The 22,826-nt window shown below is 39.8% G+C and overlaps 1 protein-coding gene across 1 annotated transcript; it reads left to right on the top strand.

Annotated features, from left to right (window-relative positions):
• Positions 1–10,951: 10,951 nt before the first annotated feature.
• Positions 10,952–21,884, top strand: LOC108673170. Its single transcript, XM_018160960.2, has 12 exons — positions 10,952–11,170; positions 11,574–11,781; positions 12,092–12,753; positions 13,675–14,266; positions 14,824–14,993; positions 16,820–16,957; positions 17,530–17,639; positions 18,100–18,229; positions 19,066–19,387; positions 19,874–19,948; positions 20,620–20,777; positions 21,116–21,884. The coding sequence occupies exons 1-12, from the start codon at positions 10,977–10,979 to the stop codon at positions 21,867–21,869; spliced, it is 3,513 nt and encodes a 1,170-aa protein (XP_018016449.2). The 5' UTR covers positions 10,952–10,976; the 3' UTR covers positions 21,870–21,884.
• Positions 21,885–22,826: the final 942 nt, after the last annotated feature.

The raw sequence follows: 22,826 nt of genomic DNA, 5'->3' as shown, positions 1-22,826 counted from the left end.
AAATGTTATATTGAGATGCTGTCATTTTATGCGCCTCGAAAAATATATAACCTGTCTCTTATACACATCTAGATGTGTATAAGAGACATGTGGAGTAGAGCGCCATGAAGCAGTGGCTGTGACGTAAAGGCGCTGTTATGTCGGGCGCTTATTTTCAAAAGCCGCGAATACGCCAGGCTGTGTATAATACAAGCACACAACAGTTTGGCTATTTGCCCACGGCTGTTGCTTTGGTGACTTGATGTCAGTTGGCTGATTGATTCATATCCAGGAAAGGAAATGACACCTATGGCTTTAGGCACTTAATCACACAGGCTAATATGCCCTCTAGCGTGATTACGAGCGGAAAGGAATAGATATTGAATTGTGGGCAAGGGCTATGTAGGGGTCTATACTGCGTCCCAACCACACCACACGTGACCTGTGCGCGAAGCAGATCCCTGAAAATGGTACAAACTTATTTCTTACTTCTAGGATGTTTTTTATGAAATAAAGTACAAGATCGTCTGAAAACTAGTCATAAATTTGTACACCTTATTAGAAAATTTAGGTGTTTGTGACGAATTACACAAAAAGTTCCTATCCGGTCTGCTTAGTAATCGCTGAATCCCAATCATCGAACTCTGAACGAAAAGATGCAATCGGCAATAAACTTGGGCTTCGAATCTGTAAGGCTTTAACTTGAAATTAAATCCAGTAGGAATACATTGTCACTACTATTTTACTTCCTTAAACTAGTTTACTGTGTTTTGTTTGTCATGTGTAAAATTTATCGGGATTTTTGCACTACTACGGCAAAATTTCTATACCTACAGTCTACTGTCTACAGAGGATTGAGAGGAACAGAGCTCAGTCTGCAGTCTGCTGTCTGCTCAGACCGCATTAAGAATAACGCAATTCAGCTTGGAGGCTGGAGCTAGAAGAGCCCTGGAGTATGGGCATACTGGGCCAGCAAAATGTTTCTATAGTTATTCGAATTTTATTGATTTATTTTTTCATCTTCAGGCATTTTCTTAGCGACTTGCCGACTTAGCCCATGTAAAGATAAAGTCATAGTGGCAAACCAGTGATTTTTTAGAATCAGTTCATTTATAATTTTCTCATTTACTCAAGATTTTAACAGATTTCTTATGTATGATAATTCTGGTATCCAAGATACTTCACTGGTCTACTTATAGGACTCAAAAATAAACTTGAGGGACTCAGAGGGAGAGTCTAAAAAACTCTGCTTTGACACTATGGATAAAGTCTCTCAAGTCTGTAACAATTTTGAACAATCAAACAATTTGTACAATTTTTACTCAACTTGATTTCGGTTTTTAACTTGTGTTTTTCTAGCTCTTGCATTTCCCTTGGCAGCTGCAGCTCAGCTGTTCCTCAAACTGGAATTTTCAAGGCAACTTTACTATATTCAACTGTGTCCAGTGTGGAAATCCAGAGGGGTAATATATTAACTGGTAAACATAGCAATTTGGAAAGCAGGACCCAAAAATCTGGAACGTCCAGCACACTTCCACTTTCACTCCATCATCATCACTGATGAGTCTCTGCAAGATGCCACAGCTGTTTCTTTAAAAAAAACTGCTTGCATCATCACAGTAACAAGAATCCAATCAACGCTCGAACGCGTCCAACGTAACAGTCACAAGAATCCAATCAATGCTTGAACGCGTCCAACGTCACAGTCAAATGAATCCAATCATTGCTAGAACGTGTGCAACGCCAGTCATAAGAATCCAATTACCATCAGAACGCGTGCAACGTCACTGCCATTGTAATCCAAACAGCGTTAGAAAGCTAGAATGGACCGCCCCTAATGCACACATTGTTAACGCACTAGTGCTNGGCAGCTGCACTGCCGCATGCAGTGTTATCTAGACTTTCAGCGTGGGAGGTTGTCTGCCGGAGGCTGCGAGCCGCTCCTCTAATTTAAGGTCGGCGTTCACAAAACTCAAATTACTAAGGTAATTTAAAATTGATATGTAATTGCACCATGTCCAGATGCTGTCTCTTATACACATCTAGATGTGTATAAGAGACAGCTGTGTTGCCTGACGTAACGTTCGTGCCGAGGCCGATTTCTGACGACCTGCAAACCTGTTTCTAGTTGCCACTTGCCTGGAACGTTTTTTTTCAAGGCGGAACGCTTTTTTTTAAGTGAACCTCTAATCTTAGATTTCCACTCTGTTCAACTCAATTACTCAACTCAGTTTTGTATGTTTCTCCGTCATTTTCTGTATTTTTCTCCGTCCTTTTCTCCGTTCAAGAGAACTAGTTTGCGCATTTAATAATTTAATAATGGCTGGCCGAAAATAAAAAAGATAGTCAAAAAGCCCTATAAGGCCTCTAGAGAAAAGCCGTCTACAGCCTCTAGAACACAAAATAAAACCAAATTGGCCCAGCTAGAGATGAAAGTTTGCAAGTACTGCAAAGAGATCTCTTTGAGCAAAGTCCAGATGCATGGTGGTTTTTCAGCAAATCCTTGGGCATTTAGAGCCAGCACTCCAGCAGGCACTCCGCAGGCACTGTGGCCCTCCGAAGCAGAAAAAACCTAGATCTAGGTTTTTTTGCTTCCTACTAGGTTTCTAGGTTTTTCATTAACAAACTGATCCTAATCTAATTTTTTTCAGTATGGTGCACTGTAAGCAGAAATCAGTCAACAGTTATATAGCCAAGAAAGGGAGAACTGCTACGAGACTTACGCGATGGAGCCATTTACAGGAGATATGAAAGTAGATTACTGGATGCAACTACCTATTCAGGAATGATCAAGATTCACGAATAAATATTACTTACTAAGTTAGTAAAGTTACTATGCTCATAAAATGACAACTAGCTTAGTCAGTTATCATTTATCATTAATCATTAATCCTAAAACTGGAGATCGGAGTAAGAACAGCACCTAGCAGTCATCGCACTTCAAAACTGTTACAATTTACGCGAATTAATTAGGCGCCAGTCGTGGACTATAGATGTAACGGACTATAAACAAAGGACAATAAGGTAGACAACACTTAAAAGAATTTCGCACGCGTTAAAAGGGTTGAAAGCCTTAAATTTACATTAATATTTTCGCTTTCAAANGCCTAGCTCCTTATCGAACCCGGTGGAAGTCTAGTAGCTACTTCAAACTATCGTCAGTCATGAAAAGATCCGGTCAAATGACACGAGTTTAGATCTATGAACAAGGCACGAAAAGGAAAAGAATCAGCGACAGGCCACATCAGGCCTACACTTCAGCGCCGACATCACTATGTTATGTAAACTAAGTCAGTAGTGTGTAATTTACGCTTTACGGTCATATGGTGGATAATATGGTTTCAGACTTTCAGTCTGAATCATATTGGCCAGGATAGGTAATCATAGGTTACCAATAGACCTACCATAGGTACCATAAAATGGGGTAACTTGACCACTTTTTTTTTTATAAATGATGCCATTTTTTACTAGCTAAATTAAACTTGAATTGAAACATGCAAAATACATAACTTCCAAGCCGGTCTATGTTACCCCGTCAGGGCTGACATTAGGTGGTCTAAGTTACCCCATTTGGGGGCGGCACCCCCCATTTGCAAGCTATGACACTTTCCGAAAATTTGTCATTTGCATATGTAACTAGAAGAGTTCTACTACAATGCATCAAAACCTGGAGTTATTTAACCAAAAAATAAAAAAATTGGAGGGGGTACTCTGACAGGCTTTAAATAATAGCTTTTTTTTTGTGGGTCACATTTTTAATTTTTTAACCTATTAGATATGCAAACTTTTTGAATCTTCCTATTGTGTTATGTAGCCTCAGTATTGGGCCTTTAATACCCATTAACAAAATTTTTCTATGTCAAATAGTTTTTGAGTTGTGGGGGTTTTTGTTAAAAAAACAAAAAGTGGTCTAAGTTACCCCGCCGGTCTAAGTTACCCCATTTTACGGTAATGCGGACACCGTCCTCGTGTGTTGATCTGAGGATCTCCACAAGGACGGTGATGCCATTCCTGATTATCTTCAGTTTCTTCACAAGGTAGTTGTTTTATTGTCAACTATTGCAGAAAAGTCTTACAATTTTAATAATTGCAGGAAATATTAAATATAACATGAAATAAATTTTAAATTTTAACAAATTGCAAAACAATTCCATTGTTGTGCAATGATTCTGAGTTAAATGACAATAAATGGATTTGGTAGGTAATTTATGAATCCCTAGTACTTGTATATTTAGGGTAGAGTCCTTCATTTAGACATGTTTAGTTAAAAATGATGCCAGTTTTATTAAGAACTTCTTTTGAGGTTAATTTCTCAAGCTTTTTGATAAATATATGGGAATGAAATTATATCCCTATTATATATGGGAATTAAAATTTCCTATTGTTTCAGAAGCATTTCATGAATGAATATGCTTGTGAAAACTAAACTTTTCTAGTCCATGGAGTCTATGGTATTTAATGACAGAATACTTGATTTCAGTATTTATGCATAAAAGTACATATTGTGAGATTTGTAAGAAAAACATTGTTGTTTTTATCATAAAAGATAGAATGTATTTAATATAAAAGAAATACCCGCATCTTCAGTAATAAAAATGAGCCTTCATTCATTTGGCAACTGCCGACTGAAATGCCATTAGACACCGGCAACTGTGACCGGTGTTTAGAGCAATGAGGAGATGTGTGCTTTTGTTGTGTGTGTATGTTTGAATGTCATGTCATAATCTGCAGTAAGAGTGTCACGTTGAGCAGTAAACTCTGCTTTGTAGTGTGAGAAGTTATGATTTCATTTAAGTTTGGTTCATTGTGTTCAATTATTGTTAAGGCATTAATACTATGTGAACAGAATTTTTAATAGCTATTTGCTAAGTCTTTGATGTACAAAAAAATAGCTAAATTGTGGTTATTTCACTAAATTTTTTTTTTCAACATTCACACTTTATTAAAACTGCTATTTACTTTTTCTTTGTATCTATGCATTTACTGTTTAGTTAGTAAATACATCTACTAATATGTTTATAAACTTATTGGCAGATCAGATATTTTAGCATTAAATAATAAAGTGAGCTAAAATGGGCCTCCCTAAGAAGGACCCAAACAACAAGCTGAAGGAGCTGGTGGGGCGGAGACAGGAAGAGTTTGCGAGTCGTTATGAGAGTTTTGATAAAACTCGCAAAGAGAGAACTGGTGAGAAAGCCATCAACAAACTGCTTACTGAAGTTGCACAGCTTAAGATTGACCCAAGTGTGAGTATTAAAAGTCTTCAGCAAATTTCTATTGAAAATTTGTAAGATTACCTAATGTATCCAAGCTGTCAAGTATTAAAATGTGGTGACATTAGGGAAAAAGTCTGAGAAGGTCTGGGTATGTCCTGATGCTTCCAGTGATATGTTCTGTATCTTAGGTTTCAATTGTTAGTGTATTGATTTGATATACATACAAAGTAATATGACATGAATTCTTATCTCCATGTATAAGATAAATAAGAAAGCTATTGGGAGAGAGCATTCCATGTAAATGGTTACCAATTGTGTAGGGTACCTATTATGAAATTTGTAGTAATTTTTTTCTTCAATCAACATTTTCACACATTTTTCAGATTAATTTGGATGAAAATCCCACTGTTTTAAATGTTTGTTGAAATTTGTTAGAATAAATTAAATTTGAAGAAACACTGCTGTAATTTTATGCCTGTTATAATCTGGAAGTACCTATGGAATATGATGTAGAATTTAGATTCATTTTACAACACTTCTCTTTTAAGAAGTAATTTTTAAATGCATATTACTTCTACAGAAGCTAGCCCCAGCTGAGTTCCCAGCCACCTTGCTGGCCCAAATCCGTCAGTGTGTGCAGCTTCTTGCTCATGATGAAGACAAGTACAAGGCAACAAGCATCACTGTGCTTGCCGAGATCATGATGCGCTTCCCAGTGCTGGTTGACTGCGTTGTCAACAACATCCTCAGCGTGTATAACAAACCTGTGAGTGAATTCTTTAGATCAGGTATCAACAAACTTGGAATGAATTACCTCATGTGGGTAATTTACACATTTTTTAATGGTAATAATTTATTATATGGAGGAGTGTTGTCATTTGGCTATTTACCTATATCAATGCTAATATTATTTGTATGAGAGCAACATGCTGATTGTTGCAGTTTTTTTAGATTTCAAGCCGAGTTATGAATGAAATGTTGAATTTATGGCATATTTCTGACCTTGAGCTTGGTAGTGATGTTACATGAATGAATTTTTGCATTTATCAATGCTGTTTGTCATCAATCCTTTTGGTTGAGCAGTGCTTAATATTAATAACTCATTTAAGCTTTGAATCTATTCCAAAAAAATATCTGTAAATTTAATTTAAACACTATCATGCTTTTTTTCTTAATTTAAGAGCCAATTTCTATTTTATTGGTAATAGAATTATTATAATTTTTTGCATATCTCAATTAGTAGATCAAAGAATATATCAGGCAAAAAATAATTTAGAATCTTTAGAAGCAATAGAATTATTATTGCTAACCTCCACATACATTCGATTAGAAGCAGTGCTAAGAAAATGTTGCACTGGGTGCTGTTGCTTGAGCATTTATATTGTTTATTGAAATGCAGATGAAGACCAGGAAAGTAATCACATTAATTCTCTTATTCATCATTTAAATTATTATGTGCTAAAAAAGAAACTTAAATTATTGTTAAAACTGACTTATGCTTAACTGTAATTTCAGCGCAAGTTGTACCAGAGACAATCATAACGCTTACTCATTAGTTAAATTACTATGGGACAAAAAATATACTGAAATTATTGTTAAAACTGACTGACTCTTAACTGTAATTTCAGCGCAAGTTGTACCAGAGACAAGCCAAGCTGTTGGGCATCGGGTGTGTGTTCAGGTATGGACTGCAGCACGTCAGCATAAGAGTGCTGCAGCGTCTCGTTGCAGAGATTGTCTTGGTGCGTCACTCCTCCAATAAAGATGATATGGAGGTCTTCTTCCTCATTACTGCTTTACAAGAGGTAAGATTTGTCTTGGAACAGTCTATGGAATGATGTGAAACCTGCTGCAGTGCTAGAGTTTGTTGTAGAAAAACTCTCTTGAAAAGAATATCGTTCTACACCGTGTTATTTTTTTTTTGTTAAGAATACATTTATAAATTGGAAAGAGTTAATTTTGTTTCAGGGCATGACGCTCGTTGTACTCGAGAATCATTGGTTGGTTCGTGGTATGACGTTTGTGCAAGGGATTCCTAGCTTGTCTCGTGTCATGTTGTTAGCTGTCCTTGCGTATCATATTTCAGTTCATATCATGTTAGGTACCTATACATGTTTCCCTTATACTCATGTTTTCCTCATTATATATGTTGCCTTCAGGACTCAAAGGTTGCTGTGGTGAGTCACCTGATAGTGGAGGGCATGAGTGGTGACTTGGCCCGCCCCATCAGCAGCATGAAGCCCACGATGCTGTGGCTCAGAGTGGTGCTGGCTGAGCGCATGATGGCCTTGGGCCTGAAGCTCCCAGTGTGGCTGCACGACACATTTCTTCCTAAACAAGTTGACGCTTTTGGCGAGATCCTCCTACCCAAGTCCCAGAAGCTTGCGACGAACCACCCTGTATTTGCCAACTTTATTGACCTGCTGGCGTCATACTACCAGCAGCGCTCCAAGCAGCAACTCGTGCTCGGCTTGCAGCCCATCCCCAGCCCCGTGCTGGTCTTCTTCAAGGACAGGATCGCCCCAACCATCATCAACTGCTACCGCTTGGCGGGCAAGAAAACTACCTTCGAGATTGCCTACAGGCTACTCATGGTGAGATCAATTTTAATATTATACATATACCACAAAATTGGATTTTATTGTGCGTGTCTGACTTTAATGTTCCTCCAACATGAACGAGAATTATATGAAGGTACCTATCATGTTTTCAGTTGCATGCTCGGCATGGATAATGTCCTTATTAAACTTGTATGTAAAACTTTGTGTAATTAGTTCACCGCAAATTTATGATTCAAGTGGATTTTCTGTACATTATCTGCCTAGTGAAAGAAACTAAATTAATATATATTCTCCCTTTAATGCTTTATCTGCGGGTCAGGAAATAACCTAATAAACTTTTTGCTTCTCATATATTCCTGCCTGATTTGTGGTTAGATTTATCCTCACTGCTTCTACACCCGGAATTTTGTCAAGAGAAACGATGGTATTCGATTTGTTGAAACATTCAGGATTTCTAGTGTAAGATGATTGGCTTGTTTTCCATTTCTAATGTTATATATTCATGCAGAGCATCTTGTCTTGCCAAATGCTGGACTTGGACACCATGGAGCGCGTGGTGCAGTGGAGCGTAGCCGGTGAAGGCCTCAACTTCTTCCTGACGATGGACAAGCGTCCTCTCAAGCAGGCACTCTGCCGCCTCATCCTTTCCTACAAAAACATTGAGAATGATTATGAACGGTGAGTAATTACATTAAAAGTTAGGTTACCTGAGCACTTTGTAACATTGAGAATGATTATGAACGGTAAGTAAAAACATTAAAAGTTAGGCTACCTGAGCACTTAGTACACGAACTATCTCACTTCTCAAATTTTTACAAATTCTTTAGCTGAAGTGTCAAAACTTTCATTACGAAATGTTGACTCTCGATGTTTTTCTGAAGAAATTGTCGAATAATATCTTGAGATATCTTAACTCTGAATGTCTGTTAGTTGAGAAATGGTGCCAATTAATGCTGTAAACCAATTTCTCAAGATAAATATTAAGGATCGAAATGTACTAAAAAATTGGTGGCGATGAAAACGAGATGTTAAGCTGGTAAATGAATTATCCATGGGCTGATAAGTAATTTAATAAGCCTAACATTTAAAGCTACTGTTGACCTATAACATGAATCTTGATGGTGTTGCAAACTAGTATAAACTGAGAATAAAAATGAAGTTAACCAAGTTGAGCCCTGGCCAAAGGCATGATAAAGATAACGGCAAACAAGAGTAAAGTTGGACGATTTTCGACTCTTTCTTGATGGGCGCGCGGCTCTACAACCGCTCTTGAGCCTGCAGATAAAGAGCTCAGGACAATTCATGTCTGGGAAGTCTTGGAGGAGCCAAGATGTGCCTTCTTCTACAAATGTAAAAGCAGAGAACTGATCTCTACTCATATTAATGTTTTATTAAATGAATTCAACTACCTAGTAAAATACCCAGCTGTTGCATTAAATTGCTGGTATTTACACAGGTATAATCAGACAGATGACGGGAGGCGAACGAAAAAAACATGATACCTAGAATTAATATTCCAAACTAAATGCACCATAATTTTGATGAGCCTTCTATCCAATTTTTATATAAAAAAATCATGCCAAATATGCGTAACCACCCGTTTCGGCCTGAAATTGGATTGCTAAGCTAATAACAATAACATAGCATTGCAGTGATTGAGTCGATATGAATAATTGTTTGAATATTTGAATACAATAAATATTCTCAATCCTCAAGTGTTATGGTATAACTTTGTACAATGTTGATTCATTATGCCGTGCCATTGTACTGGACAATGCAAGTTTCAAGAACACGTCCCGCAAACGCCACGGTGATGACTTACTGGAGCAACCTCAACATTGAGTTTCTGCTAACTGCCCGGTAACGCTGAACTCTATTTTCCAAGATGATAGAAGTAGTTTACCCTATAGTAAGCATATCAGTTAAGACTGACACTTTAAATAACTTTTGGTGAAATCATTCTTTGAAGGAACTCATCACCTGAGGTCCCTTCTTCGTCTCGGATCAATTTTAGATTGACACGGCTTAAATCCACGACAATTTAGGTCAACTACATTGCATGGTTTGCGTTACGTGAATCTTATAAGTCGGCGTTATCCTAATGACGTGACTGCTTCATTCATTCTACTTTGTAAGCTCATGTAGTCTTGAGTTAACAGCGTGAGCCTGTCAATTAGTAGCTGATTAGCCTGATCTTTACATGAAGTCGGTACCTTTGTGGCTTCTTGTGGTCATACCGTATTGTTGGTGTTGCTTTTATTTATTTTTTCATCTGAGTGCCAACCAGATGTACCTAAATTAGTTAGTTGATGCCATTACTAAAATACCGTAATTCAGAAATAATTATGGCATACATATCTTAATGCTCGATACTTCTTCTCAGATCGCGACTGGCGCTGTGCGTGCTTCAGGGGTCGCTGGTGGTGCCCAAGCTGCGCCACATCGCCCAGGAGCGACTCAAGGAACTCAACCAGGAACACGCGCACAACTGCGTTAACAACGCGGTCAACCAGCACTGGGGGCAGGTATGGCAACCAGCACTGGGGGCAGGTATGTCAACCAGCACTTGGGGCAGGTATGTCAACCAGCACTGGGGGCAGGTATGTCAACCAGCACTGGGGGCAGGTATGGCAACCAGCACTGGGAGCAGGCACGATGGTACGGAATTTTTTTGTTGGCATTGGATGAATATCTCGGAAAATAAATCAGTTAAAAGTCAATAAGCTGGACTGACAGCAGCTTGAATTTCTTTGAGTTTTAGTGTCTTACAATAATATTGGCTATGAAAAATTTCTAAGATTCGATTAAATTAGAAAGATTGACCTTGCATCATCTTTTAAAAATCCTGGAAAGTATTTGTTAGATTTAAATCTATAATTCGAGTGCTGTAATTATGCTCTTACAAACTGTTTTTTTTGTGCAGCGTCTGAGCGAGCGAGAGTCTGGCCTGATGCTGAAGCTGGTGACGCTGCCGCAGTGCTGCGGCGACGACAGCAAAATGTGGCGCCAGCAGGTAGCGGAGGGACTAGCGCGACGTGCCCTGCGTTGGACGGACAGCTGTAAACGACAACACATTTACGTCCAAGAAATGACCGAGATCGCTGAGGCTGCCAAAGCAAAGCAAGCTGCCGCTGCCGCTGCTACTGGTGCAGATGAAGCAACACAAGGAGAAGCAGGGGCTGAGAAGACGGCTGAAGAAGCTGAAGCAGGGGCTGAGAAGATGGCTCAAGAAGCTGAAGCAGGTACTGAGAAGATGGCTCAAGGAGAACATGAGGGCGATGCTACAGCAGATGAGACCCAGAAGGCACCTTGGGAGCAGCCACTTGCGCAGTTTACAGAAAAACCAATCATGTCCAAAGGCAACAGGAGAGCCTTCCAGAGCAAAGATCTGGATAGCACGCAGCTTTTCTTCAGGTGATTTCTCGATGATTTTATTTCGTAATATTGGTCGTTCCTCACGTCGTGCTTGTCCCGTTTTTAAATAATTTGTTGAAAAACATCACATTTATGATCGTTAACACTTCTTGGTTTTTGCATTTTTTTGTGAAATATGTATTCAGTTCTTACCAGAAAATGCAAAGAATGAATTAACTCTACTTCAGAGTGAAGTAAATTTTGGTAATTTAATTTTCAGAAAAATATTAGAAAATTTCAATGTGGATTTTTGCTAATTTATTGAATAATTCCCCGATTTGTATATAGTATGAAATTGTTCAAAAATCGGGGATAGTGTTTGAAAGGCTAGAAAGTGATTTCAATAATATTAAATCTCTTATTCACTGGAGTAAAAACCCTTCCTCCGTTTCCCTAATTACAGATTTTTGGTACACGCTTCACAAGACCACGAGACGATCTTCCACATACTCATCAGCGCCTTCAACACCGCGGCCGAAGAGATTAAGAAAGATCCCGAGTTTCTGAGGCTGGATTCTGAGCGCTACGACTGCTTTAAGAAGCTCAATACCTACATGCAGATCCTTTATAAGGGCACTCAAAAGTCCGCCAAACTTCGATTCTTACTTCAGGTTAGTTGTCAGATTGTATTTTGTACACCGAAAAAGTTTATATATGTTTGTGGTGAGAATGTTGACTTATTTCAAGGAAATGAGTCCAAGAAGGACCCGATGGCGACGCATTGCTTTTAAATTGTGCTTCTTTTTAGTGCATTTTCTCATTTCTGGAAAAAATGCACTATTGTGCTCGCCATGTCCGTCTGTCCGTACGTCTGTCTGTCCGTGACTTCACGTTTTCGTCGACGAGAAAATGCGCTCTCTGTCACTCACTGCAGTGAGTACTGAGTTATATTTTTTCCATCATACATCTTTATTTGCACAGGTTATCCTCAGTCAACTTGGCCTGGAACTTCTGTTGAAGTGCGCACGCGATACTGAGGACATCATCCAGGATTTCATCCCGTGCATCCAGCAGTACCTGGACGAGGAGGGACACGTGGATGTGATGACACAACAAGAGAAGGGCGAGCAGCTCCTGCAGGAGTACGAGGAGAAGACCAAAGAATGGGAGAAGGAAGAACAACGAATCAGACGCCGCAAGAAGAGAGAAATGCAGCGTCAGATGAAAGAAGAAGAAGGCGATGCGAACCTAATTCCTCTACCTGGACAAGAGGCGCCGGTTATGCCTGATTTCTCTTCCAAAAATGATGCTAGTGATGTAGATGATTCAACCAATGAAAACGACCATGATACCGACAACGAAAAAACCACTGATGAAACTGAGGAACAATTAACAAAAGTGGGCGAAGTCTCTGGTGATGAACAGATAGATGATATTGATGATAATAGCAAATGCGAGGAGAGAGAAAACGAAGCTGGAAGTGAGGAGACCGAAAAGCGTTGCGGCAGCGATGAAGAGGAGGATGGAGTGTTGCTGCCGTGTGGTGGGGAGAGCAAGTGGCTGGGGGTGCTGGTGGACGTGTTGCTGGCCCTGTGTACGCGGGGCGAATCCTGGTGGAGAGTTAGCCTCAAGCCCACTGCCTTGTGAGTACCGAACGCTTCTTAACCTTCAGTTTACGGATAAATTAACCGTCCTCAATACGGTTATAACCTTTAGGCTTTGTACTTCGACTTACCGTCTGACACAAAGAGTTAACACTTGATTACATAAAAGATACTAAAAGTTACACATACATGCAAAAGTTAACACTAGTGTTGTTATCATCCTTTGTGCTTTTCTATCTAAACGCCTGGTAACTATTGCATGAAGCCGTTTAATTTTATACCTAATAATATTTAGTTATTATTATTAGGAAGGATAATTTAATAATTTACTTTATAGAATAATAATAGTTGATACTATTCTATAAGTAAGACCCAGTAGCAGTCCAGGCAGCCGACAAAGGTTTAAATTTCAGCTGTGTTATGAGATTGTATTTTCGTCTAGGACGCAACTTGTGAAGTTTCTGCGTTGTAAATTTTCAAAGTTTCATGTAGATTTTTGTCATAAGATCTCTTTATTAAAGTCATCATCCCTTGATCCACTGGATTTAGACTCAACAAGTGGGCCTCGGTTGACTTAGCCTCGAGTTAACCTGCCATCTTGTCACCCTCGGTCAATCTGCGACGCTTGGTTTATAATTTCCTAAAGCAGTGGCTGCAGAGAAAATCGTTGGGGCCCCTGAGAGCTTAAACAGATCACTCAGCCCTGGCTAAATGTTCTTCCATTCATTTGCTAAGAATTTTCCAGCTACTTAAAGTGCTTCTCCCATTCTTTCGCTAATAATTTTCCAGCTAATTAAAGTGCCAGGCAACCTACTTATTGTTCGGCTAGTGAAATATTCCCATTCTTTTGCTAAGAATTTCCCAACTATTAAAAGTGCTAAGTCACCTAATTCCTGTTCGGCTATTGAAAATATGTTATTTCGAGTGCTGCTTTGTCCTGATCTGTGCGTTGTCTTTCAGTCTGCTTGCGGGGCGCATGACTTCGGAGCTGCTGTCGTGCGTGACGGAAGTGCTCTTCAATGAGGACCTCGTACAGTCCAATAAGAAGACGGGACAAGACGATGATGACGAAGTACAGGACCAAGAGAAGGCTCAAGAAGAAGAGGACAAGGAAAGTGATAACGAAAGTGACGATATTGCAAGCGGGGATAATGAAAAAGTTTCCACATCATCTTCGAAAAAGAAGCAAGATGATGAAGAGAGCGACGAAGATTACGATTCATCAGGTGGTGATGAGTCTGAAGACAGTGGCTTGGATGACGAAGAAGATGACGATGTTGACGATGGAGCTGATAGTGCCACGGTTCTTGCGAACAAACACAAAAATCGGGGCAAAATTAATCTCAAAAAATCACAAGACGATCCCGACGTTAACGATATTTACTCAGACGACAGCGATGATGAGGAAGAAGAAGACGGTGAAGACGATGATGACAGCCAGGACGAGGAAGACGATGACGATGAGGAGGAGGAAGTTGAGTTGGAAACCTCCATGAAGCAGTCAAAGTTAGACGAGATGAAGAGCGCCTTGTTCAGAGTCCTTGGACCGACGGTAAGTTACGTTCAAGTGTCAGGAATAATATGAGGATTCATTGTTTCCTAGCGTGAATTTTCTTTGCTGTCGTAGATTTGCTTTCAGTTTTCAATGTGAGTCTCAAGATAATCCTTGAGAGTGTAAGTGTTTACGTTTCCATTACTTGCGAACACGTGGTTTTGACGTTTATCTTGTTGCATGTTAAGTCAAGTCATGATTTTGTGATGACTATTATTATTTGATCACTAGGCGACCTGAGAACGAATCGCATGAGGTAGAATCTTCGAATTAAGCGGTTAGATTTTTGTGGTCTGTGTTCACCTGTCAATTCTGAAACTTTCCGATTTCTAGCAGCAAAGGTTTAGACGTGCTTCATCCATATTATTAGTTCGGTGATGATTGATATTAACAGTTCGGTGATTGGTATATAACACGTACCAATAACGTACGTTATTGGGCATGTTGTTTTTTTCTTCAATTTCTAAAATAACGCCATGTGCGCATCGCGACCTACGTATGCTTTAATTCTGAAGGGGAAAAGTGCCGATGTTATGACTGGTTTGTTTGTTGTCCAGGGCCCAGACGACGCAGTAGAGGAGGACATGGACAAAGTTCCCCCTGAAGAGCTACGGGCGCTCAACATTCAGCTCGGTGCTGTGCTCGGATCCTACATCAAGAAGAAGACCAACAACAACCCTAACGCCCTCAGCGGCGTCACTGCCGACATCGTGCAGTTTAGGAACAGGTATGGAGCTGTGCAATGTTTTGTTACGTACTGTACATTGTTATGTACTGTATACTGTCATGTACTGTATTCTGTTATGTACTGTATTCTGTTATGTACTGTATAATGCTTGTACTGTATTATGATGTGTACTGTATTATGATGTGTACTGTATAATGCTGTGTACTGTATTATGCTGTGTACTGTATAATGCTGTTTAATGTATAATGCTATGCACTGTATACTTTAGGTACTGTATACCGTACTGTTATGTACTGTATTCTATTATATATTTTGTTATACCATTCACTAGGTGTGGATAGAGAACATTCATGATGTTCTCTTCTACTCACGAAGATGTTCGGCTTCTTATCATCGTATAATTTTGTGGAATGACTTAATTCTGTTCTCTTTCCATAGAAAAGTTAAAGAGACGTATGTTAGCAAGTAATTCTTTTTGAATTCATTATTTTTGTGCCCAAGAAACGTCAGAAAAAAATTATTTATACTATTTGATTGAACAACCGAATTTCCAATGCACCGTTCCTTGTAATTTTTAACATATACATTTTATCTTACTCAATTTAATTTTGCCTCGTCAGTTTTATTATGCCTAATCAGATCAATTTGATTAATGTACCTACTTATTGTTGTTATGCGACGAAGTACGTAGTTATCGTGGCGTCTGGTTCAAACGAAGTTCGGGGGCACGTTACACGTGAGTTTAATAGCAAGCGATAAATAAATAGACCCGAGGAAGGATGGGAACGGAGACTAAGCACTTGATTCATAGTCTCGAAAAAATAGTTCTTTTTTTAGGCGTCGACGAAACACCTGCAAAGAAGCGTTCCAGGTCCTGTCTGCGGCGACCGGAAACGCTCTGTCGCCGACGGTAGATAGACGTAGATGGTACGACGAGGTCCGTTTTGATAACGAGCTCAATCGTCTTCTAGAAGGCAGATCCGACACACGCTTCAGACCTTCCATGAGATAAGGAGGCGCCAGGCCGTGAAGGAATCGGAACGTCAGAACAGCGACCTTGAACAGCTTGCGCTGCTGCATGCGCAGCCAGTGCAGATCACGCAAAATCGGCGTCCCTTGGTCGAATTTTCGCTTATTGAACACGAGTTGCAGTTTCTTGAGTGCCGTGATCGGAAGTCCATAGAATGTGGCATTACCATAGTCCAATCGGTTCTGAACTAGCGAAACCACGAGGGCCTCAAGAGACAATAGCAGACGCTACGTATTCGTCACAGAACGTCAAAACAAACGGTAGTGACTTTGGCAATGTGATTGTTCATAGGAAGTTCTACGAGTCCAGTAGAATGCCGAGGTTGCGAACCGAAAACGCAAGCGAGACGAACTCGTTGCCCACGCAAACGGTTAGCTGGAAGTTGATGCTGGCGCCGAGCAGTTGCAAACCAAATAAAGTCTGATTTTGATGCATTCAGCTGGAGCCGGTTGGAGCGCATCCAGTCTGAGACAGCGTCCATGATGGCAGACATCCGGTCAAAGAGCCCTGGACTTATATCAGGATCCGTACGCACCAGAGCTTCAACCTCAGTTCTCCCTGCTCGGGAATGGGCTCTTATATAGTACTAGGTTTGGTTTGCAGAGCGCTGGACATCGTATCATAAAGTTCTCTGGTTTACAGAGCCCTGGACATTGTATCATAAAGTTCTCTGGTTTATAGAGCCCTGGACCTGTCTCTTATACACATCTAGATGTGTATAAGNGGACATCGTATCATAAAGTTCTCTGGTTTACAGAGCCCTGGACATCGTATCATAAAGTTCTCTGGTTTACAGAGCCCTGGACATCGTATCATAAAGTTCTCTGGTTTACAGAGCCCTGGACATCGTGGAGGGTCTGATAGACGGGCCGCTGCCGTGCGAGCTGCTGCTCCGTGAGCTCATGTTGCCGCTGCTGCAGACGATGGCGCTACACGCGGAAGAGCGCATGACGGACCTCAACAACAGGATCAGGTATGACAGCGTTGCTAACCCACCATCATTTCTTGCTTATTACACTTTTTCTGTACTTACGAGCAAGATTTTTTAATATTTCTCACCTTTTTATCCGTTATTATTGCTCAAACTGACTTTGTGTCTGCCTCTTGCTAACTTAGTCGAACTTTTTTCAAGTAATACTGAACTTGAATTCAATTTCTGGAATTGAAAAGCAAACCTGGGGTTATCTTCTGATGCTCCTTGAGATTTGTTCCAATGTGTCCTGGAAAATTTAAATAACTCACCGACGAACGTTTGACATTTATAATTGTTAATTTACTCTGCATAAAATGTGTTTTCTATTCACCACCATCTGTAGCCCCCATCATTTAATGAATTCTCAAATTTGCTCTTTCTGTCTTTCATATTGTTGTTCTATTTATTAGCAATCAATGCATTTTGGTAAATTGTAATGCCCTATTCAAACACTTGAAGCTATTGTTCCTTCGCCTCAGAAGACATTCATTCTACTTAGTTCGAGACTAAAATGTATTTGTGCCGTCATGTTGCCTGCGTGTTCAGTTTTATGAAGTTCGTCTGCGTTGCAGGAAAGCCATCCAGCACATCCGTGAGAAGAAGAAATATATCAACGTTGGAGACATGAGCTTCGAAACATTCCAGGAGTGTCTGGCGGAGTTTTTTGATGTCGCGAAAGTCGGTAAGAAACTGCAACTTATTTATATTTTGGACCTTTTCTATCCTTGTGGTAATGCAGTGAGCAATAGCGTACATAATTTTCTTTAAACTTTAGATGCTGTAAATTAATCGAAGTGTGCGTAGTACTTGTTATTGTCCACTCGTCCACTAGTAACATTAGGACTCCAAATACGAAAATTTGTGCGCATTGTCGTAAGACTCTCAAAGCAGTGTTGCTGGTGAAGTTAAATGTTCTGTATGCTTGTCAGTTGTCACGTTCAGAATTCTTGAAGTTTGCTGAATTACTTCGTATTAATGAAAATTGGTTTTGAAGTGTGCTGATTGACGCCATAATTAACTTGCCACGGCACTGAGAAATTAGTCATTCTGATAAATCGCACTGCGTTTTATTGACCTATGTTGAACCTACCTTAAATGTTTGTATTATTCCTGATGTTGATTATCTGGTTTCTTTTATGTAGTTCCGGAGGCGAAGCACGGCTTTGTGACACTTATCCGTTGCTCAGCTCATTTCTGCCGCGAAAAAGGTATTGTCGACAACCCCATCATCCCGGCATACATTGGCCACGCCAAGAACTTCATACGCAATCCGTGAGTTTTTGAAAAATATTTGTATTAGTATTTGTCTGTAATTTATAGTCTGTACGAATTCTCAGTTGACAATTTATTTAAGCGAAGCGAGAAATCCCATCTTATTATCACACATAAGTCGTCTTGTGACAAATATCTATTAACAATTTCAAGGGGATAGGAGCTAGCAGCTGAATTCAAATTGGGCCTAAGTTTAAAGATGTACAGCGATTCTAAAATGCGCAAATCGGAAGTCCCGGAAGTGGAAGCTAACACCCTTAAGTCACTGTCAGAAACGGGGACATCACACTGCTCGGCGTGAGCGCGCACAGCCGAATGAGGTGGGCGCGATAGCAACTGTCCGGTTCTACCACTCCTGCCCTTATGCTCAGAGACCCTGGAATAAAGATTGCGTGACGTCATCCCGACGTACGCAGATGCACATCGTGCACAATAATATTGATAAACCAGGGACGATCACATATGAACAGGGAGCATATCTTTATATCTAAAGAAAGAACCGATTGTGAAATTGTTTACAAGCACAATATGAAGATTGACATTTGGGAAGTATCTGATTCTACGAACTGACGATGGAGCTGGTCTCCGAAACGTTTTCTATAAAGATATGAATTTTTGTGGACTTTTCTTTGCTTTTAAATTCTTAGTTAATTTGCGATTTAAGCAAACAAGTGATATATATTCGAAAAAAATTCTTTGTTCTGAACTTGCAATGACTAATGGACTACGAGAACCCTTTACTATAGTCTCAGTAACAAGAAATAATGTTACTAAATAATTAGTAGACCGTTGCGAGATGCTTTTCGCACCTGCTTCAAGTTCCATAACTGTTCCAGAAACGTGGAAGGAACGATGGTGCTGGAGCCGCTATTTCTTGAAATCCCAGAACTGAGGACCGGCCTCTGCCGAGGTCTTGTTGAGGAAATATTCTCGCCAGTCGTTGAAGAAGAAGAGGACGAGGAAGACTTTAAGGTCAAGTGCCGAAGAATATTCGAGAAAAAGAAAGAATATCCCAACAATTATCCTGTTTTGGACGGCAAGATGACAAGCGTTTGGCTGTTCCTGGAGGCCCTTTACTCCCGTATTTTACCCAACGTGGACGAGCTGACGGAGGATGAACGATGGACAGTTGAGGAGGTCGTCAAACACATCGTCAAGGTAATCCCGATATCAGACTGAGGCTCCTGACTCCTCACCTCTTGTCTAATTTGTAGTACTTCAATTCTGTTGTTAAGTTAGTTATGACATATCACATGAGCGAAGCATTGTTGTTAAGTTAGCTATGACACGAGTCTAATTTTTTCCCATTTTTCAATAAAATTACAATAATTTTATAGGCATAAGAATCAATTAATTGTTTGATCTTTCCTCCGTTGCCAAAGTTGTTGGTTTCACTATCGTTTCTTTATCATAACAGATTTACGGGATGATATTTAATTCATAGACAAAAGTTTTAAATCCAGCCTTTGTGGGTACTCTGTTCAACTTTAATATCTTCGTTTGTTGCAGGAGAACCAACTTGGTTTGCCGTTTGTTTCCACTAAAAAAGCGATTTCAGTTGAGTTAGCGAGGTAAAAATGAAGATGGTCGGCTGAATAATTTTTTGTCTTGAAATAACGTGTTTGATTTTTTTCCATCCCGCAGTTCACCGAGACGTGCACCCAGCCTAAACTGAAGGACGTCGCAATCATTAATTTCGTCTTGAAGATCATACTACGGGTGAGTCACGTTCATTCTTCACTGACTGTTGGCCAACAATTTACATCTTCTTCGTTGTTGGTGGATTAACATGGAATTCTATTTTCCGCTTCAAAGACTATTTCCTTCCGAGGAAAAGTAGAGACGACGACCACCGATATCAAAGTGTTATAATTCTTCAAACTTGAATACTCACTAGTGTTTAGACTAAAGATTCTGAAAATCGTTCAAAAAAATTTCATTCGATTATTTGTTGTACCTATCGTTTATAGTGTTGAACTATTCTCCGAAGATCTCTCGTGTGTAAAATTTCTGACATAATTTATGCCCCTAATCCTTTGTTATTGTTTATAATAGTAGATAAAAAATGTAATAATGCTGAAAAATGCCTTCGCTGGCATATATATTTCCTGGAAATATATTTGGCTATACTCGTTTGGCCTGAGGCGGCAATTCAACAACTTGAGACTAATCGTTTAACAATCGCATTTTTCTAATTTGGAAATGTGTAAGAGTAACAATGATTACTGTTACTCTTAGTAAGTACTCTTACTCTTAGTAAGTACTGTTACTGTTGTTACTCCAAGTAAGTAACAATGGTTACTTATTTAGAGAATTCTCTTACTCGTGCTCCGTTTTCTCTAGACGATAGCTGTAAATAAGCTGCTCTTTATCAAGCTGCTCATTTTCAGTATCCATGCGGTAAAGCGTGCGTGGACTGGGAGGCGCTCTGCAAGACGCTGTTCCAATATCGCGTTCGTATGAGCAGAACGCAGCAAGGCGGCAAGGGAGTCAAAATGGAACTGAAAAAACTCCTCGACACCAGCTTACGCTCTCAGTGTCCTTATGCGTAAGTTCTGATTAGCTTTTCTCTATCTTTATAGTTGACTAATTATAGTTTCAGAACCATTATGCTCACCAATTTTAATTTGTCACCGAGCACAATTTTATCCATGTTCATATTATGCAATTATTGTAGTTTAGGATGGTTTTCGATGCTTCAATTTATTCTTGTATTGATTGTTTCTAGTATTTCATATTTATTTAGTTCGTGCATTAACTGTTTCTAAAACAAATCTCGATATTATCTAAATAAAACGTTGAAACTTGGGGTTAATTTCTCTTGTTAGCGCTATGGGTTAAATATTCTGTAACAATATTACAGTTAATGCATGTAAATCTTTGCAGACTATCAATACTGAAGGATCGGAAGGACAGAAAGCGTCAACGTCAAGTGACACGCAAGGAGAAGAAGGAGGCGAAAAAGCAAGAACTGTCGGACGTAACCACCCCAGCCGGTGCCAGAGCGCGCAAGATGGCTGAGGCCTACACCAACGCAAGTAAAAGCCTGCATGACGGCGTCACTGAGTCCATCGATGACTTGTTCAAACCTAACGCTAAAAGGATCGATGAGGACGATCCTGATATGGATGTCGATGAACGATTGCCGCAGAAACGTAAGCGGGAGGAGGAGGCTGAAGCCGATATATTGCGCAAGGCCAAGGAGATCCGGGCCTCTAAAACTGCCCTCAACCGCAAGAAGCGCCAAAGTCGTAAGCTCAGTAAGAAGTGTAAGAAAGCGGCGCTAGCGAAACTCAAAGAAATGGAAAAGGAATTGAAGTTGAAACGCGTAAAAGTTGATGTGACTGAAAATAATGTGACTCCAAAAACTGTGGAGCGAATTCCAAGACCAGTCAAAGAAAGAAAGCCTAAGGAAACTGATGATTCTCTTCAAATAAAAGACGATAAAATTAACAGACGGAAGAAAAGATTAAAAGATCTTCAACAGCAACAAGCTAAGAAAGAAGCCGAAGTAAAAGAAAAGAAGGTACCGGAAAAGCTTATCATTAAGGCTAATCGAAAAAAAGCCGATGCTGCAATGAACAAGGAGCTCCAACCTGGTCTCTTCAAATACTGCAACAAAGATATGTGTGATGATTAAAGGGCTACTCGTGAACCTGTAGTTTAATTTGAAATACTTTTAATTCCTTTTAGAAGTTCTTTGGCAGACAATTTAGTCGCTATTTCATTCAAGGGAATACATGCACTGACCTCAAGGGAACGCTCTGATAGCGTTCAAGGGAACTTGCGTTCCTTGGGTTGCCTGCGCAGCTTCAAATTTGAAACACGAGAAAGTTGAAACACGAGTGTATAAGGTACCAATGGTGGGATGTTGGTGGCCTTGTCGGAATTTAGACTTAATTTTACATAGGGACAAAGTAGAAAGAAAGTTTTAGTTAAACATGAAATGAGCATAATGAGGTAATTCACTTATATCAGTGGTTCCCAAAGTGGGCGATATCGCCCCCCTAGGGGCGATGGAAAGATTTTGGGGGGCGGTAAGGAAGAAGAGGGCGTTTGGGGGGCGATAGGGGGGCGGTAGTCCGAAGTCGAAGTCAGAAGTTCAAACGTTTGATTGACGAATTGTACACAATACGTGCAGCACATCATGACCCCCAGCGATGGTTTTTTCACCCAGATCTGTTTTTTTAATTAACCTCTCCTGGGTTTACGTCTCGGACAAATTACCGGCCGGACTCGCGGCCGGTCTCACGGCCAATTTCCAATTCAATGTTCAAGTAATACCTCTCAAACTAATGAACTTAACTTGATGAAACTTGGTACACGTGTTCAATAGGACCTACCGGTAATGTTAAGCTCGTGAATTTTTTATTAATTTTGCCTTCATTCGTTTTTGCCATAGTGATATGGCAATACGGGCCGAAATTCATAGTACCCGGTAATCAATAAATTTTTTCCAAACTATTGAGCAGATTCCAACGAAATTTTGAATTTACTATCCGAACTACCGAAAGTTAATGTTTAGCTCTTGAAAATTAATTCGATTGCTCCTTTGTTCGCGAGTTTTTTTCCATTTCACCTTCATTCGTGATTTAAA

The sequence above is a fragment of the Hyalella azteca genome, unplaced genomic scaffold (genome assembly GCF_000764305.2).
Source record: "Hyalella azteca isolate HAZT.00-mixed unplaced genomic scaffold, Hazt_2.0.2 contig15125, whole genome shotgun sequence".
NCBI lineage: Eukaryota > Metazoa > Arthropoda > Malacostraca > Amphipoda > Hyalellidae > Hyalella > Hyalella azteca.
Note: the sequence above shows the minus strand (reverse complement) of the source record. Positions and strands in the feature narration are given on the sequence as shown.

What these genes read in the sequence shown, in the direction of transcription:
- LOC108673170 (XM_018160960.2), top strand. Translation starts at nt 10,977, where the DNA reads ATGGCTCAAGAAGCTGAAGCAGGTACTGAGAAGATGGCTCAAGGAGAA. An exon ending in TTTTGATGTCGCGAAAGTCG is followed by an intron (nt 17,640 to 18,099) that starts GTAAGAAACTGC and finishes TCTTTTATGTAG; the next exon opens with TTCCGGAGGCGAAGCACGGC. An exon ending in TCTTGAAGATCATACTACGG is followed by an intron (nt 19,949 to 20,619) that starts GTGAGTCACGTT and finishes GCTCATTTTCAG; the next exon opens with TATCCATGCGGTAAAGCGTG.